This window comes from Podarcis muralis, chromosome 9 (assembly GCF_964188315.1).
Source record: "Podarcis muralis chromosome 9, rPodMur119.hap1.1, whole genome shotgun sequence".
NCBI classification, from domain to species: Eukaryota; Metazoa; Chordata; class Lepidosauria; order Squamata; family Lacertidae; genus Podarcis; species Podarcis muralis.
In genome coordinates this window covers 29048421-29067735 of record NC_135663.1, presented here as the reverse complement: position 1 = coordinate 29067735, position 19315 = coordinate 29048421, and the positions used below count along the sequence as shown (strand labels likewise).

At 41.5% G+C, this 19315-nt stretch overlaps 1 protein-coding gene across 3 annotated transcripts in view; it reads left to right on the top strand.

Annotated features, from left to right (window-relative positions):
- TNIP3 (TNFAIP3 interacting protein 3) overlaps positions 1 to 19315 on the top strand; it is a 64418-nt gene that overhangs the window by 17392 nt on the left and 27711 nt on the right. For 2 of the 3 annotated variants that reach the window (XM_077934010.1, XM_028745017.2), the window contains exons 3-7: positions 5113 to 5190; positions 5976 to 6050; positions 7801 to 7866; positions 9784 to 9915; positions 13569 to 13676. In XM_077934010.1, coding sequence (XP_077790136.1) covers positions 5113 to 5190; positions 5976 to 6050; positions 7801 to 7866; positions 9784 to 9915; positions 13569 to 13676 — 459 coding nt within the window. The remainder of the gene's footprint in view (positions 1 to 5112; positions 5191 to 5975; positions 6051 to 7800; positions 7867 to 9783; positions 9916 to 13568; positions 13677 to 19315) is intronic. The other variant, XM_077934011.1, reaches the window with a different exon arrangement.

The following is a 19315-nucleotide window of genomic DNA, read 5'->3' as shown; positions in this document are numbered from 1 at the left end:
CCTTTCCCTAACTACAAAAAAATGCAATTTTTAAAACAGCAGCTACGTTGCACTGGTCAACCTTCATCCACTTGAATTGCACACACATTTTTTGGTAGGTGATTGCATCCTGACCACAAAATACTGACAGTTGAGAGGTGACGCTGGCTAGGATGAATTACTGGTTTGATTCTAAACAGTTCCACAAATGCACCTTTTTGGCACCATGCACCAGCGTCTTAAGATGCCTAGAAATATGATGGCTAAAGTTAACACCAACATACCGTAACTGTTGAAACCATGTTCAGAAAGAGCCTTAGAAGCTGGTCACTGAATCTGAAGCTGAGCAGGTAACAGTGAGACAGGGGACATGGTAGTGTGCTGTTTTAAGCTTGTTGGTTTTCCTTTGGGGAACTTAAATGTCATTTGTGAGCCACTAGATGGCCATCTCTCTTCCAAGCTAGTGGGGGGCGAATCACCCTCTCACTTTGCTTCAAATGATCAACATATTTCAGTTCAGTACTGCAAGGGTATGCAAAAGTCAGCTATAAAAATGCAGATTCTTCACCAGAAAGGAATACAGCCCAAGGAAGAGAAAGACTTGAGAAATCCTGGAAATGGAAGGGATGCAATGCAAAAATGATAATGAAAGGCAGAGCCCAGCTTGTAGAGATGAAAGGAGACAGAGAAGAACTTGGGCGCCCATATGAAAAGTGTCTGAAGATCATGGGTTTTGCTTGGAACATAGTGTCTGTACTTTAGGAAGGAATCTTAAAAGGGAACATAAATTGTAAAATGAGTTCTCTGAATACTTTGATGTGGTTGGTTGTGTTTCATATGAATTTGGTCAGAGAGGGTGGAAATGTCCTCCTAGGTCAATGATCTGAAAACTGCCAGAAGAAGATTTATGAAGGTTTTCAACTATATTGAGCACTGCTTGAGTTGCCATTCCACATCCTTGTGTACGCACAGAAAGAGCCAAAAATAAAATGGAAAAAGGTTATTTGGGTGATGTGCAGCAGTGGATATAGTTGTTACATATGTTTCTTAACAGAGTGGAAACTATTCTGCCTCAAATCAAAAAACAAAACATTCTTCAGATTATTATTTTTTAAAGGAAGGATATCACTGCAACTAGGGATGGGTGAATCTGTCAATTTTGTTTCTCTCTATTTTTAATTTTTCCAGTCTTAAGTTCAGTTTTCCACATTTCCACTTTGCAAATTTCTTTCAAAACAAATCTCATGAAAATTTCTCAGTATTTTTGTGTGAATTTTTTTGTTAGACATTGCCCAAGGTGCACATTTTTTTGCAAGGCAGTTTCCCCTAATATAATGCATTTTTAATTTTATTTTCACCAATATCCACATTTGATTTTCTTCCCACTTCTGGTATCACTGGAGGTTCATCCATTGTGCCCAGTGGCCTGGTGTTGTTGTTATTGAGTTCTAGGTTGGTACATAATAAGGGCATGTTGCTCCATGCATGCTGGTCTGTATAACTGAGACCTGGTTGGGGGAACTGGGTGGACCAGACCTGGATGAATTAGCCCATAGTTCTTCTGTACCTGGGTACTCTGTGTAACACCAGTCCAGGCCAGAGCTGAGCAGACCAGAGGGGCACCTTCCTCATATCTTCTATTTTCAGTGCAACTTTCTACAAAATGCTAGGGTAGGTTAAATAATACATTTTTAGTCACTCCAATACTGTAAATGCTGCTGCTGCTGCTGCTGCAGGAAAACAATGGCAAATATTCTGAGATATCCTGTGTCTGCAAATTAAGATGGAGGAAATAATGTTAGACCTACATTATAGGGTCATGGTAAACATTAAAGAGATAATAGATGTGGAAATACTTTGAGAATTCAGGAAAAGTATTAAATAAACACTAAGATAAAGGTAAAGGTAAATGACCCCTGGATGGTTAAGTCCATTCAAAGGCAACTATGGGGTATGGTGCTCATCTCGCTTCAGGCCGAGCGAGCCAGCGTTTGTCCACAGGCAGCTTTCTGGGTCATGTGGTCAGCATGATGAAACCGCTTCTGACAGTTTATGCAAATGCTGTAAAGCTGAAGAAGCACTTTGAGCATTAGTTTGCACTTTAATTTGATATGTTTTTGCTGTTCCAGTGCATTCCATGCCACTCCTCCTTTCTGAGTAAAGAGCGTCACTGCACTTCATTGCAAACATTTACATATTTTTACCTTATATGTCCCGTCTTCCTGCTTTGTTTCCTAAGGTGGACTTTCCTGTCATGCATTGTCTGGACAGCATGAACATGCTTTTTCCTTTCTTTCATCTACCTCTCATTCTTGACATACTTTGCAATCTTACGTTGCACATACTGACTAAATCACATCTGTTTTGTAATTCTTTTAGTTATGCTAACTAACATGGAAGGCAATGGTGAATGGGCCATGTTTCACAGCTTTTTTCATTATTTTGGTTTAGAGGGAGATAAATGTAGATTTGATGGGGATTCCTCAGATACTTACTTATGCAGAGATGATAAGAAAAGACCTAAAACCCAGCACATACTTTTCCTGGGCAAACTTTGTGTTGAAGCATTGGGTATAAAAGTTTTGAATGGATGAATGAATTTAGGTACAGTCCACAATGCTTGTTACTCAATTCACACTTTTGACAACCCACCCACCTTCAGCGATGTGCAATTTTAAATGTGTGAAGAACTAGATATATACTTCACAATATAACACGCCCACGAAGGTTTCTGTTCACGTTATACCATAGAAGTCAAAGTATCACCACAGCTTTCTTTATCTGTATTCTACCTTTTCAGTTTCCTGTCTGTTAAACCTACCTAGGTAACAGCAGGGAGAAACCAAAACTGACTTTCAATTCAAAATCTATATCAGGGCAACACTTTATTAGGTGAACCAAAATGTCACAAAACAATGTGCAAACATTCAAATTCTCCAGAGCCCTTTATCAAGCTATATGGTAAAAAGGAGGAAGGATGGCAACTGGGAGAGGAAGAGGAGGAAATATGCTGGTGGGTGGTGAAGACATGGAGTCTGCATTTAAACATAGTCTAAGGATGGAGTGTGTGAGGACGTAGCAGACACTCTGGTGAGAGTTAGGTTGTGCATAAACTGTACCTTTAATGTGCACATTCTTTCCCCCAAAGAATTCTGGGCGCTGTTGTTTACCCCCCACAGAGTTATAATTCACAGCAACCCTTTATAAACTACAGTGCCCAGAATTCTGTGAGGGGGAAAAGGTGATTCGAATGTGCTTTAAAGGTATAGTGTGTAAACAGCCTGAGTTAGGTGCTATATAGGTTTCAGGTCGTATTGAAGGCTGCCATGAAGAAGGAACATATAATGATTTGAAAATGTAGAATTTGACTGTGATGTAACTGAGGTAAACTGAGCCAGACAAGGATACTAAAAGTGATGGGTGTGTGTACTGAGTTATAGCCAAAATGTATAGGACTGAATGTGGGCCAACCAAAACAGGGGGAAATTCATTCTTGAATATTTAAAAGTTTAATGTTGCTCTGATTTGAACTGCACTTACTTGTTTATAGGAAGTTTTGACTTAAACATTAGTTTCTAAAGTAAAATCGCTGTTTAATCATTAAGTTGTCACGCAGATGTCTGGGATTCAGCTGCAGAAAAGTCCATTATTTCATCAATACAGTAACCAAATGAGTGGTCAGGTTGCCTATAAAGGTGTGGTATTTCTCAAAGCATGGTTTACATTTTAATATACTATTATATGTTGGTGCTTGAAAATAATGCATGATAATAAGTGAAATGAATTGAGAACAGGCCTTTTGAAAGATTATCAATATCCAATACCAAACTCATATATTTTCAAGCTCCATTCATTTTTGATACATCATTTTTGCCCTCCACCAAGTTTTTGATGTTGTTATCATTAATTTATTTATGAATCACCTTTTACCTGTGCCCCAGGTGATTTACAGATATGCCATAAAAACAGCTATATTGAAAGTATATAAATAGAAAGAAAACTAAAGGCATTTTTTTAAAAAGAAAGAAAATGAAGGCCTAGGACAAAGACATTTTCACCCTGGTGGAAAAACTTGTTGAAAATACCTTCAGTTGTTTGTGTCTGGTAGGAAACAATTTTGGCCCAGTGGGTCTGATCCTTATCTCTTTTCCCTGCCGTGGGCCAACTCTGACATCACACCCTGAACCTACCAATCATGATTTCCCTACCCCACCCCTGTAGATTTAAGGCTTTATACTTCATTTGAATCCTCTGATTCCCACCCTCTATGCAACAACAACAACAACAGGAATGTAAAAAGCCAACTTTACTAAAACCCAGAACTTTCTAATTACTTTATCAATTATATGTGACTTGAAATTATTGCCAACCACTTGCTACTAGTGTAATGAGAAAATCAGAATTCTGTGATATTTAGTCTTAATAGGAACACACACCTTGATTTATTTCCTTGTGAACTCACTACTTTATTACTAGCCAGCAAATATTTGAAGAAGCAGAATATGTTTATGCATGTTTAGCTGGGGCAAAAAAAATTTGCACACCCAGTTTGTATAGGTTTTGTGCTACATGGTACATATTGTTCGTTATGTCGGACATTTCCTTCCCGATTGTTTTTGGAAGCATTGCTCATATTTTACATAAACCATGACTCACTTTTTTCCCTGTCATGGGCAAATATACAGTATGTCTTAACATCCCATCTGAAAAGTTCTCTGAACGTGCAAGGACATTTGGGGGGGGGGGGATATCCAAGAGGAAATGCTTATCAGTGGCAGGAGGGAGGGGTGTGTGACCTAGTCAGTTTACTCCCCTTTTCTTGTCTGTACAGCTTCCCCTCCCAGAGAACAGCTGGGTGACAACAAGGAAGCTGCAGTTTACATACCACAAGAAACAGCCGGCTATCTTTTCACCTGAATCATAGGCTACATAACTTGAGACATTTTGGGAAGCCCCCTAGTCTGTGAAGGATTCAAATACAAGTTCCATCACTTGCTGTATTCCACACACAGAGAGAAAGACATGGATGCGTTTTCTGGGATGCTTTTGTGAAGTCTTAGTGGCCTTCATCTCATCTTGAATGAAATCTCCCACACCACGTATGTGACTTGTTTTCCTTCGTCTGCTTTAAAGGCCTTCAGTGAACACAACACCCGACAGATGCAGGTGGGCATGGAGGATGAGAAGAGAACTTCAGGCAGCCTGTCAGAGGTAAAGGAGTGCACTGGCTGGACATATGTGTCTGCGGCAATTGGACTTTTCATTTTCTGCTAGGACCAGTAATACTGTATCTTGTATCGGGCTGTAATTGTTGCAGTACTCTAACCTAGAGGTTACCTCCTAGGGTACTGTCTTAAAGGCACCCCAATTTCTCTGCTTCTTTGTCATGTATGTAGAACTTTTTCATCTTCCTGCTATGAAAAGATGCACAAGCTCCTGCTACAATAAGTTTAAAAATAATAATTAATTATTATTTATTTATTGTCAATTATTATTTATTTATTATTACATTATTTATTTATTGTCAATTATTATTGACAATGAAATCAAAATGTCTTTTTTCTTTCTTTTTTCAAAGATTGTTCTTTGTTAATGTAAGATATACAAAGCATCTAATATTATATATCTATTATTGCTGTGCACTCTGGAAACTTATATAGTTTGCTTAAGTCACATTTTTCAGGGGGCTTCTAATTTACACTGAAACAGTAAATAATAATAATAATAATAATAATAATAATAATAATAATAATAATAATAATAATAATTTTTATTTATACCCCGCCCTCCCCAGCCAAGACCGGGCTCAGGGCAGCTAACAACCAATAATAAAAACAAGTTGATTAAAATACAATTTAAAAGATTAAGATACAACATTAAAACATTAGGGTGCAATCTCTTCATAGGAGGAGAAAGGAAAAGGAAAGAGGGGGAGGGATTCTAAGCCAAAGGCCAGGTGGAACATAATATGCATATGTTTTCTTTTCTTTTCATAGGATATATTGACAAAGAAGATGCCAGTAGGTGTACTGGAACAACAGATTATATCATTGGAAAAACAGAGGCAAGAGGTAATTTTTAAGCATTTTTTTGGACAAGCTGATGCACTGCAATGGGTTGTTCACTTGGAGTTTTGGGTTGTAAATTTATTCATTAATCTTTCTGGAGGAAACCGTGGCTAATCTTGCTTCTCCTATGCATGAATTGCATCATGCATGTGGTTGAAAATTGTGTGCATAATTATGGTTCATGTTTATATGTACATGTAAAAGCAGGACGCGGGTGGCGCTGTGGGTTAAAGCCTCAGCGCCTAGGACTTGCCGATCGAAAGGTCGGCGGTTCGAATCCCCGCGGCGGGGTGCGCTCCCATCGTTCGGTCCCAGCGCCTGCCAACCTAGCAGTTCGAAAGCACCTTCGGGTGCAAGTAGATAAATAGGGACCGCTCTGGCGGGAAGGTAAACGGCGTTCCGTGTGCTGCGCTGGCTCGCCAGATGCAGCTTGTCACGCTGGCCACGTGACCCGGAAGTGTCTGCGGACAGCGCTGGCTCCCGGCCTATAGAGTGAGATGAGCGCACAACCCTAGAGTCTGGCAAGACTGGCCCGTACGGGCAGGGGTACCTTTACCTTTACCTTAAAATGTATCAGATATAGATGCCATAATAAAACCTGGTCTTTGAAGCAGCTTTGAGCTCAGCTGGACTTTCCTTACACATTATGACCAATAGGTTTGGCCTCACATGTTGACAAAAAAGATTTTGGAATCAAGGTGGCATATATCCACCTGTACAGTTGTCTATTTGAAGTAGCCATCTATTTGAAGTATTGTGTGGTCCAAGTCTGGTTTAAACATAGAGACTTAAGAAGGAAATTGTGCCTTGAAGTTGCCTATTGACATCACCTAAAAGGCAGAATGAGCAGGCACACAGTTCACTAGGTCTCCCCACTATGATGTATTGTGATGTATTTCTATTGATATTTTCCCTCTAAATTTTCATGTATACATATAAATTAGTATATGCAAATATTATGCAAATCTGTGACCTCTTTTGCCCTTTTTCTTGGTAGTGTGTTGAAAGGGGCTATCCTGTCTGGAATGCTTACATGATATAAAGGATGGGAAAGAAGCACATTTCATGCTGCTGTGAACTAAGTGAACTTTCAGAGCTGTGAGGGAAGTCTGCTCATCTTAGAAATCCCTGCAGAAAGTCTTGTGTTTAACATTTGTATTTCCACAGCATTAAGCCTGACTCAGCTGCCACTCCCGATTCGTCTTGCTCTAGCATTCATTCCTATGCTTTATATATCATACAAGGCAAACGGGACAAAATCTTATTGTAAGTGTTTTGATAGTAATACAAAACAGCTGTAAGTAGTGCCGTTAAGAGGTTGGAAGCAGATATAATCAATAAAACCTTAAATGACCTGAGGCTTCCATGCTTTAAGAGCCACATTCTTCCAATGACTCTTGCATATCTCAGGAAATACCAGTGTTGGGGAAGGCCCTGTAGGTCACAGCTCACACCAGCTTTGAAACTTCCCACATTTAAGAATCTACCAAAGTCCCGTCCTCTGTTTCTTCTGAATTTTTTTTCTCAGGCAAGAATTTGATGGCTGATTGAGCATTACTTGTGTTTGGTTAAATTAAAATTTAAAATATTTATGTTTTATCACTATTCCTGTTCTGAGAATGAGGAAATAAGGCAAATGAAATTTCTAAAATAATATGCCAGTTCCAAGGTTAAAATATAAGACCACTGCAGGTTTCACACTTGTAATGTGAGAATAAATAATGTACCTAACACAATTAGTTAATAATTTCAGCTGCTGGCAGTGAACAATCAATGGGATCAGCAGTTCAGGCGAATGAAACAGCAGTATGGAAAAAAGGTAAATTTCTATTTAAGTGTGACAGAAGTGGAGGCTACCTTTCTATACTTTTAATCTGTTTTGTCTTGTCTCATTTTTAAAAAGGGGAAGGTAGAGTAGCAGAAAGGGTGGGCAAGGAACAAAAACATATACTGCTTTTGAAAACCTAGCAAGCGCATCTGATGTAGGTTTGATGTGATGATTGCTGCAGTCTTTTAGAGAGGATAGTGAATTCTGATGACCAAAGAAGCAGAAGAGTTTGGATTTGATATCTTGCTTTATCACTACCCTAAGGAGTCTCAAAGCAGCTAACAATCTCCTTTCCCTTCCTCCCCCACAACAAACACTCTGTGAGGTGAGTGGGGCTGAGAGACTTCAGAGAAGTGTGACTAGCCCAAGGTCACCCAGCAGCTGCATGTGGAGGAGTGGGGAAGCAAACACGGTTCATCAGATTACGAGTACACCGCTCTTAACCACTATACCACAGGTTAGGGCAGGCATAGGCAAACTCCAGCCCTCCAGATGTTTTGGGACTACAATTCCCATCATCCCTGACCACTGGTCCTGTTAGCTAGGGATGATGGGAATTGTAGTCCCAAACATCTGGAAGGGCGGAGTTTGCCTACGCCTGGGTTAGGAAGTGAAATTCAGAGATGGCACTGTTTACCATTAATTGTGGTGGTCTTCTTCCCCCACTCCCTTTGCTACCGCATGAGCACCTTCAGCATATAATGAAAACTGTATGGTGAAGATGTCGGATGCATTTTTGGTGAGGTGTGAGTTTTACAATTTGGGGACTGCCGCAGAGCCTACACCACCCTGAGCCTCTGCTGATATTAACACCCAAGAGGGGCTCCAGATGGATTTGGCGTTGCCCTGGAGCACTGTGGGGTAAAAGATGGTGGCTACTACAGTAAAATGGCCACTCCAAATGATGCTAGGTTCAGGTAGTTTGGAGAAAAGAAAATGGCAATGGGACCTGTGGAAGAAGTGTGTTAGTCTTGCAGCTGTTGCCAAAGGTAATGAAAAAGAGAAGACCATGATACTGCTGTTAATGCTGAGCTGTCCCATCCACCCAAATTTCCGTCCCCAAAATGTTTGCTGCTTATGAATGGGGTTGTGAGCTCAGGAGATTATCTGGTCTTTGCTCTAGTCCTTTGTTTAAGCTGGGTGAAGCTGAGTTCTGGGTCTGAAAAGGTTAGTGTTTTAGAACATAAAAATAATACTAGTAAGCTGTGATCTAGCAAGTTTTAAAAGTACTTTGCACACAGCATTTCAATAATCTGTACAGTGGTACCTCGGGTTACATACGCTTCAGGTTACATACGCTTCAGGTTACATATGCTTCAGGTTACAGACTCCGCTAACCCAGAAATAGTGCTTCAGGTTAAGAACTTTGCTTCAGGATAAGAACAGAAATCGTGCTCCGGCGGTGTGGCGGCAGCAGGAGGCCCCATTAGCTAAAGTGGTGCTTCAGGTTAAGAACAGTTTCAGGTTAAGTACGGACCTCCGGAACTTAACCTGAGGTACCACTGTACAACAGTCCTGTAAGGTTGGCTAATACTAACTTTATATAACCAATAGGAATGTGGGCCAGTGTCTGAAGATTAGAATCAGTGACTTGTCTTTTTCTTTTTTTAGTTACCTGAAGTAAGATTTAGATCAGGGATTTCCCCTCATGCAGCACAGCTAACTTCCCCCCCTTTTCTATATAGGTTTATCATTCCCCATGGGACAGCTCATCACAAGCTTCAGAGGCTCAGCAGCTTTTGACTTCTAAATCTCATAAGCTTAGTCATACAGATTTGTCCTGAAATGTATCTTACAGCATGTGGTGGTCCCTGCATTCCCACATTGACCATTGTGTTGCCCGGCCACTGCATCCTGGTGAAAGAAAGGGATCTATCTTACCTCAATTATCCTTGTGTCACATTGCAGGTCACAGATGTGAAAGCACAACTGGAAACAATGCAGAAGAGTGTCAAGGAACTGGAAAAAGAAAGGCACCAAATGCAGCAGGAGTGTAGAAGGCTGGAAGCCCTGGCCTCAAACAGCCTCCTACAGGAAATGGTAGGAAACTGTTGTTTTACTCTCACCAGGGTGGGGGTGGGGATTTTAGTATTCATCGGTCTAGTTAAAGTTGTGTTTGCAGTTCAAAAATGACTGAAAAAGTAGAAAAGTAGTAGAAAAGTTATCTAGCTGACAGTTTGTGTTGCTCTTAGACAAAGAAAAAGAGAACAAATGCTTCTGTAGATGTTATATGTGCATTTATATACAGTGGTGCCTCGCAAGACGAAATTAATCCGTTACGCGATTCTCTTCGTCTAGCGGTTTTTTCGTCTTGCGAAGCAACCCTATTAGCGGCTAAGCGGATTAGCGCTATTAGCGGTTTAGCGGCTTAGCGGCTATTAAAGGCTTAGCGGCTTAGCTGCTAAAAGGCTATTAGCGGCTTAGCGGCTTAGAAAAAGGGGGGGGAAGCGGGGGAAAAATGGCGAGACTTGCAAGACATTTTCGTCTTGCGAAGCAAGCCCATAGGGAAATTCGTCTTGCGAAGCAGCTCAAAAACGGAAAACCCTTTCGTCTAGCGGGTTTTCCGTCTTGCGGGGCACCACTGTATATGCATCTATACTCATTAATGAGAAAGGTTTCGGGGGTAAACCCTGAGGAAAAATCCATACCCACTGCCTTTCTTTGGTAGAAGAAAATGCTAAGGAGTAAACCCTACACAAGTCTGGAGTGGAGTCCCTAAGGCAGTTGGATGGTGTTTTGTATGCCTTCTTTTGGCAATTCCTGCAGCCAAGCTGGTGACAAATGTGTTGCCCTGTTTTCCTTTGGACCTCATCAGCGAGGCCGAGAGGCAGATCTCCATATGCACTGCCCAGGCCTGGACCCCAGAGAGGTCACTTTGGTGTTGCCAATGCAGCAAAAACAATTCAGGAGAAAACAGTTACAAGTCTCTGCAGCCACAGCAGGTGCTGTGATTCTCCAGACTTCATCCCTGGAAGAGCACTCCATTGTCTCTCAAGACAGAAAAATGCCAACAGCAATGCATTTATATATGTTGAGCTATCACTTGGGTACAGTTTCAACCAACTCTTTAATAACAGGAGCTTTGCAATCTCACTGAAGAAGAATGAACTTTATTACGGTCACAGACCAGCATAGGAAAAACATATACTAAAGTAGTGGTTAGGAATTAAACAGATAATTGTAAGAGCAAATAAGGACAAAGAAACAAGCATAGGATAAAACGTGTGAATAAAATGCGAGATTAAACACTGATAATGGATGAATAAAACCTGATAATAAACAGATAAGAGCTAAGAAAAATAAAAATTAAAAAACACGCAGTTAAAACAACTGTAAGAGCATAAGGACTAATAGACATGCAGTTAAAACAACTATAAGAGGTAAAACTTAAGGGTCTTGCAATATGGGCCCTCAATTTAGGTCTGGTTTGTGACACAAACCATCCTTCAGTGAATATCCATCATGGAGTGCAAAATCTAGCAACTGAGTATGTGACATCTGGGTTTTCATCCTGGAGTAGTAGGGAGATGTTAAGTTGTTCTGTACATCCTGGGAATTTTTGGCAATCTCACTGATCCCCCCCAATGCTTTCTAAGTAGCATAGAACCAAACATATGGAGGCTTTTGTAGGCCAATATCAGAGAGCTATTGTGCTCATGTCCTGCTTATGCGCTTCCCATAAGCATATGCAAACAGAATGCTGCACTAGATGGACCTTTGGTCTGATCCAACAGGGTTCTCCATAACTCCCCAAGGGCCATAAATTCAGAAATATGTGAAATTAAAATATTAGAATATAAGAAAATCTAATCTGCATGCTAAAATTTTGACTAAGTAGAGGTAGAAAAAGCATTTGCAATGGAGAAGCCATTTATCAGTGGCCTTAGGAGGGATCGTGGTCCATTGATGGGGTACACACTTTGTATATGGAAGGTTCCAGATTTAGTCTCTATTATTTCAAGTGTGGTCTGAAGGCACATGAAACCATCTCCTTGCTGAAGCTAAGCAGATCTGGGTCTAGTCAGTGTCTTGGACAGGTGACATGGGAATCACATGTATGTTAACTTGGGTTGCATGATGACAGAAAAAGAGAAAATAAATGTAAGAAAATAAATCAAGTTGCACATGATGGGAAAGGACCCTTGCCTGAGACCCTGAAAAGCCACTGTCGGCCAGAGTTGGCAATACTGGGCTATATAGACAATTGATCTTGTTGTTTAGTCGTGTCCAACTCTTCGTGACCCCATGGACCAGAGCACACCAGGCACTCCTGTCTTCCACTGCCTCCCGCAGTTTGGTCAAACTCATGCTGGTAGCTTCAAGAACACTGTCCAACCATCTTGCCCTCTGTCGTCCCCTTCTCCTAGTGCCCTCCATCTTTCCCAACATCAGGGTCTTTTCCAGGGAGTCTTCTCTTCTCATGAGGTGGCCAAAGTATTGGAATCTCAGCTTCACGATCTGTCCTTCCAGTGAGCACTTAGGGCTGATTTCCTTAAGAATGGATAGGTTGGATCTTCTTGCAGTCCATGGGACTCTCAAGAGTCTCCTCCAGCACCATAATTCAAAAGCATCAATTCTTCAGCGATCAGCCTTCTTTAAGGTCCAGCTCTCACTTCCATACATCACTACTGGGAAAACCATAGCTTTAATTATAGTTATTGACCTAACTTCATCTAAATGTATCTTCCTCTTTTCTGGTTTTCAAAAACAAATTATTAATCTATTTTTTAGCAGATGATTGGTCTTTCAGACAGAGTGAAACTACCCTTTTTCTTATAGAATCTGGCACATTTGATGTTAGGCAGGTATCACTGGAGTGACTAAGACTGTTAGTTTCATTTATTTATAGCTCTTGACCTCGGAAGTCAGTTGACTTTTGAGACAACTGAAGTATTCCGTTTACATTTCAGGTTGGATAAAGTCTTAGGCTAAGCTGTCGTTGAAGCACAGCCAGTTTTACCATTAGGCAAAATGAGGGGTCCACCCCAAGCAGCGGATTTTTGATGTCATGAAAGGGCAGACAGTTGGGGAAGAGCCACTTGTGAGATTCACCCATAACTTTTCATGCTCTGTTTTTACTTCCTCTTAACTGTCTGGACTTTGTGTCTGGAATTGTTCTTGTTTTAATTATGTTGTAACCTACCCTGGAATCATATGATGAAGGGTGGCCAGAAATATTTCAAATAAATCTGGGGGGATCTCCTCCTGCTTTGCCCCGTCCCCCCAGTAAGTGCTGTCTGCTTTGAAACTGTAGGGTGGAACAAATTCAATATAAAATACAATTAAATCCCCCCCCCAAGAAGTCATTCCTTTGGCTAGGGATTGTGGGGCTACTCTAGTGCTCCAACCATGACCTCTGCTGCCTCCTTGACAGACACATCGCCCAACAACAAGGCCTTCAGGGTGGTATTTATAGATGTGAAGGGGTGAGCTCTATATTTCTTCAGCTACCTCATGCAGTTTTATGACCTATATGTGCCACATGAGAGCCCAAAAGGTAGTCAATAGAATTTCATCAGACTTTAGTGTATCTGGGATGAGCTATCCATCAGTTTTGCTGCTGTTTTCTTTCCGAGAAGTTTGGCACGCTTCCTTGGAATAATAATAATAAAAAAAAACAGCACATCTGTCAGACCAAGAAAAAATGCAACCATCTGCACTTTATCAACAATCTATGTGTTTTTACATTCCAGAGAGACAAAAAAATCCTAAAGGAAGAGAATAGACTTCTGAAAGAAGAAGCCTCCTTAGCAAATACAAAAAAGATTCATTATGAACGTGAAATAAGTCGGCTTAACAAGGTAAGGATATTCTTGTTTCAGAATATTGATCTCTTTGCTTTGAAATCTTTACCTGCTCAGGTAAAGAAGTTTATCCAGTTGGCAGCTACTGTTTGTGAAGTTGGCGAGCATTCTTTTTGTCACCTGCTGCACTAATAGCTTCTGAGAACACAAGTTAATAAAATTACACGAAAACATTATTTGCAAAGAGCATGCTTAAGGTGGCTGTCTTTATTTTAAAAGAAACACAGCCATGCAGGGCCCCGATCCTTATTATGCTGCTGGTCCAGATTGGGGGCTAGACCAGTACCCCACTGAAAATGATCCCTAATGCTATTTGCTCCCTCAGCTGCTGTTTTTAGTAAGTCGCACCTTCAGTGGCAAATAGCAGCTGTGCATTTGTGTATGAGATTTTTAAGGAGAAACCAGGTCAGGAAGAGGGTGTTTTTTTGGTAGGGGGAAACATGTTTGAACCGAGTTTGTAGTTTGTCCCCCCTTCACTCTAAGTGACGTGAAGACTATTATAACAACAACCTACATTATTGCATGTTTACTCTGAGGAAACACCATTTGCACTGCACTTCCCTGCTTCACACTTGATGTGAATGCTGGGGCACACAAACAGGAGAGAGCTGTTGTGCTAATGCATTTGCTTGTGGGTTCCCATGGACATCTGGTTGGCTTCTGTGAGACAGAATGCTGGACTTAAGTTTGGAGGAGACGGGGAACCTCCAAAATGCAACTCCCCTGCCCTCTATATCTGGCTCTTGGGACACTGTCCAGATCATGTCTCCTCTCCACAAGCCACACTTCTCTCTGGCTATGCTCCACCTTCTCCTTGCGTCCTTGTGCCTGGCTGTATTGTTTCCTTGAATTGTACTCACCTTGATGGGGGATGGAGAGATGTAAGGTGTGTTTGTGTCTGTAGAAACCTGTGGCTTCTGTGTGGCTGGAATGTTGCCTACTGAACGAAGGTAGGAGTCATGCCCATCCACCTTTGGCTCTGGCCCTGACCACCACTGGCATGCAGTCACTGGAAGGGAATGTGGTCCCTGAGGTGTGGTCCCTCAGCCCCTCAGAGAGGCTGATCCATCTGATCTTTTTATGTTCTAACTGATTTTGCATGATGCAACAAATGCTGTAAATATCTTAGAGTAGAAGTAGGGAATCTGTGGCCTTCCAGACATTGCCGCCTATTGTAGCTGTTTGGTAAAGTGCAACTAAATCTCCTTAGCTCCTACTTTTTATGTTTACTTTCCGAATGCCACAAATTCTGATTTATAGTTTATATCATATCACATCTACTAACAGTCATCTCAGTTCTCTGAACTCCCGTCCTTATGCAATCAAATGGTGGTGCGCTCACACAAGAGGCTGATTATCTGTATACTTGAAGTATACAGATTATTTTTTTAAGCCCAAAGGGAAGAGGAGTGTGGGATGACTGCTGAAAGGGTGAAAACAAACAGAAAACTAGGGCATGGTGAGGGAATAAATAATATGGACTGGAATACTGAACAGGAACACTCAGTGCTGCAACATTTTGTTGCAAGCCCCCCATGTATGTTATAGTTTATCTGTACGTTTTTGCCTTGTACTCAAGAGGCTGTGTGCCAAAATGATGGTCTCCCCCTGCCTGTGTCTCTTCCACCCTTTCTCTCTCATGTACAAGAGAAATGGGATGATATATGTCTCTCTTGATTATTTGGAGAATATGGCCTGGATCCAAATCTCCGCATCTTAAGCAGCTGGAACTAGGTGCATGTAACCCACTTAGATACTCGGAACACCAAGAATAAGTTGTTTGGGGAAGGGAAAGCAGGAATAATAAATCCACCCCCCCCCCATCTTGAAACTATGATAGGCAGAATTAAAGTATTCAACAGGGGCTATGCATCACACCCCAGTTCTTGGAGTAGGGAAAGGAAAATCATACAAGCAGCAGCTGTTTGTACATGCAGATCCACACCGAGCTTTTGCACACAAACCAGCCCTGGCTGGATACTCCAGGTGTATAGACAGCTTCTAAAACGTTGCAAAAAAAAAAAAAAGAAAAAAAAAAGAATAGAAGGCCATTGCTGGAGAGGCATAAAGCATATTTCCACCAAAAGAGGCTACAAAAAGCAATGAGGGTATTTCCTTTTAACCCTATCTCCTGGTAAACCACGAACACTTCCTGAGGAAACACATTTCTCTGAAAAATAGTTCTATCTAGCTTTAAGCTAAGCGACAAAACACAAAACTTCAAGCATGAAAAATACACTGTCATTAAAATAAAAATGTTAGCTCTGGTCCACTTGAATCCTGCAATTAATTACAGGTGGAGAAACAAAATGAAATGTCATCGGCTAGCATGCAAATAAATAATGACTTTCAGGAAGCATATTGTTATTTACAACCCAAGATTTTTGAGTCATGACATAAATTGTGAGAATCTGAGGGTGGCAAAACTGCCAACAGTATTTTTCATTGCACACTAGTGGAAAGTTATAGAAAACACCTCAGCATTTACAGCTTAAATGCCTCCTCAACACCCAGATGTTTACCTATGGATATGATCACTTCAAGCTTTTAACTTGAATGCAAAACTCTCATGATATCATGAATTGAGAAGTAATTGGGAACTACCAGTGTGGCGGAGCAGTATGGTGGAGATGCCCTACCCTCATTGTCATTGTTGCAGCTTACTTGGATAAGGCAAGGCAAGAAAATTAATTAATTAATTAAGTAATTTTTATATCCTGTCTTTACTCCAAGGAGCTCAAGGTGGCATACATAGTTCTCCTCCTTCCCATTTAATATTCGCAAGAAGGCTAAGAGCACAGTCAGCCCAAGATTCACCCAGTGAGCTTCATTGTTGGGTGGGAATTCAAGCCCTGGTCTCCAATTTCCTGGTTCAGTACCCTAACCACTATATCACAGTGACTGACTAAAGAAGTGCTATAGGAACTTACTCAGTGTTAGAATAAAATTATGTTAATTTGGATATATAAACATATCTACAAGAATCCGTAGGGCAACTGATACATTTACAGCACAATCCATTACATGTCTGTTTATATGTACTTCCTGGTAAGTTTATATGTACTTCCTGCTGTGCAATCCTGTGCACACTTACCTGGTCCACTGATTCCCAAAGAGATGTCCAGGGTTGTGCTGAAAGAATGACATGATTTCAAATGGCAAGGAGACTTAAAAAGGTAAAGGGACCCCTGACAGTTAGGTCCAGTTGCGGACGACTCTGGGGTTGCAGCGCTCATCTTCCTTTACTGGCCAAGAGAGCCAGCGTTTTGTCTGCAGACAGCTTCCAGGTCATGAGGCCAGCATGACTAAGCTGCTTCTGGCGAACCAGAGCAGCGCACAGAAACACCGTTTACCTTCCTGCTGGAGCGGTACCTATTTATCTACTTGCACTTGACATGCTTTCGAACTGCTAGGTTGACAGGAGCAGGGACCGAGCAGTGGGAGCTCACCCCGTCGTGGGGATTCGAACTGCTGACCTTCTGATTGGCAAGCCTTAGGCTCAGTGGTTTAGACCACAGCTCCACCCACGTCCCTTGGCAAGGAGGCTTAACATATGGCAAAAGAGAGCTCTGGAAGTGGGGGAAGCAACCCTCATCAAGAAGAAAAAATGACATAAGGTCATCTTTGGATAAGAGAGCCTTGAATACAGCACGCAAATGTATTGTCATCTCCACAGGTGTAAGCCACATGGTAACAAGAAAAGCCAAATGAGATCTCGTGCACATTTATTGCATGGTTAACAAAACATATTGAAGTCAGGTTACGATTTGGAACCAATTAGAGGAACTCTTAAATGTAAATGCACTTTGAGTTTGTTAGAATGTAAGGGGTTTTTTGTTTTGCCTTAGTTCCAGTCCTCCTCTCATTTGTGATTAGTTACAATAATATGCCTTATTTAAAGCCATCAGTTTCTAAGTTACTCCTAATTTTGAGGAATTAGATAGCTAGGACTGCATTGTGTTGGCATCTGTCTGTCTCAAGAGGCAATGGAGTATATATCCAGGGGTGAAGTTAAACCGCTGTGTTAGCAGCACTGGAGCGACCTCTCCACAAAAGCATGGGCAGTGTGTATGGAGGCTCTGGGCTGCCCAGACGACAAGACCCTGCTCTTGGCCTCACTGATGTGGTCAAAAGGAGAACAGAGCAATATGTTTGGCCCCACCTTAGCTGCAGGAATTGTTGGGAGGAGGCGTACAAGCACCACCCACTCCAGGCTTGTGTAGGGTTTACTCCTTAGTCTTTTCTTCTTCTGAAGATATCCTGCAAGGCAGCAGAGGTTTCAGATCAGTTTTCCTTCTCCTAGATGGGCTACCTTTCCAGGTCGATGAGCCTCATCTGCCCAGCTAGGACTAGGAGTTTGGTTTTCTGATAACTTAGAGCACAATCCTAACCATGTTCACTCAGATGTCCTGTGTGTTCAATGGGGCTTACACCTAGGGAAGTGCAGCCTGAATAGTACTGTTGCCTAATGTGATTTTAATGATATAATATGCTGGCCAGCATATGGAGAGCCAGTGTGGTGTAGTGTTAAGAGTGGTAGACTCGTAATCTGGTGAACCGGGTTCGCTTCCCCGCTCCTCCACATGCAGCTGCTGGGTGACCTTGGGCCAGTCACACTTCTCTGAAGTCTCTCAGCCCCACTCACCTCACAGAGTGTTTGTTGTGGGGGAGGAAGGGAAAGGAGAATGTTAGCCGCTTTGAGAGTCCTTCGGGTAGTGATAAAGCGGGATATCAAATCCAAACTCTTCTTCTTCTTCTTCTTGCCATATGTATGTAAGAGTTATTTTCTTTTATAGTTGCTATAAAGAATTACACAGTGTTCTATTTATCAGTTAAAGTCAGCATATCAGGGGCAGATGTATGTACTTCACATTGCTGATTTTTCTTGCTTCAGGGCATTCTGCTATGACCAGTTTCAAAATCAAATAAAAGCTTCTCTAAATACAGAGCAATCCTAAGTAGGGATGAGGAGAAATTCAATTCAGTTCATATTTAAAGCCTAATCTTTAGCCAATATTGCATAGAAGTGTGTGCTTAGTAGGGGAAATTCTCACGAAAGTGTTTCTCAACCTTTAAAAATTTGCCCTTCTCAATGGAGGGTGCAATCCCAAACACACTTACTGGGAGGAAAGCCCCATTGAACACAGTGGGACTTGCACATAGGTAAACATGCATAGGACTGCACCATAGGACTCCCTTGTTGTGTGGGCTCCACTGCCATGACCAGCCCAACCACAATAAAGGGCTCTGCAGGTGAACGTGCTGAAATTCTAATATGCAGTTGAATGCAGCCTGGTGGGAGTCTTTGGACTGTGGTAATCATACTAATCTAACACTAAGTTTTTAAAAAAAGCAAGAAAATGAGGTATTTGACTCCCTCAAAAAACTAGCATATATGATTTCCTCTCCAAAGAATCTTGGAAAATATAGCTCTCTGAGGAGTAAACTACACATCACAGAATTCTTTGGGGGGAAGCCATAGTTATTAAAGTGGCATAAATGTGCCTTAAATATTCTACCACCTTTAGGTTGGGATGATGGGACTGGGGGCAGGGATTGATCCCACAGATGCACACATATCTTTGCTGTGTGTGTTGGGGATGGTGGAAGCTGCCACTTTAGTCGAGATATCATTT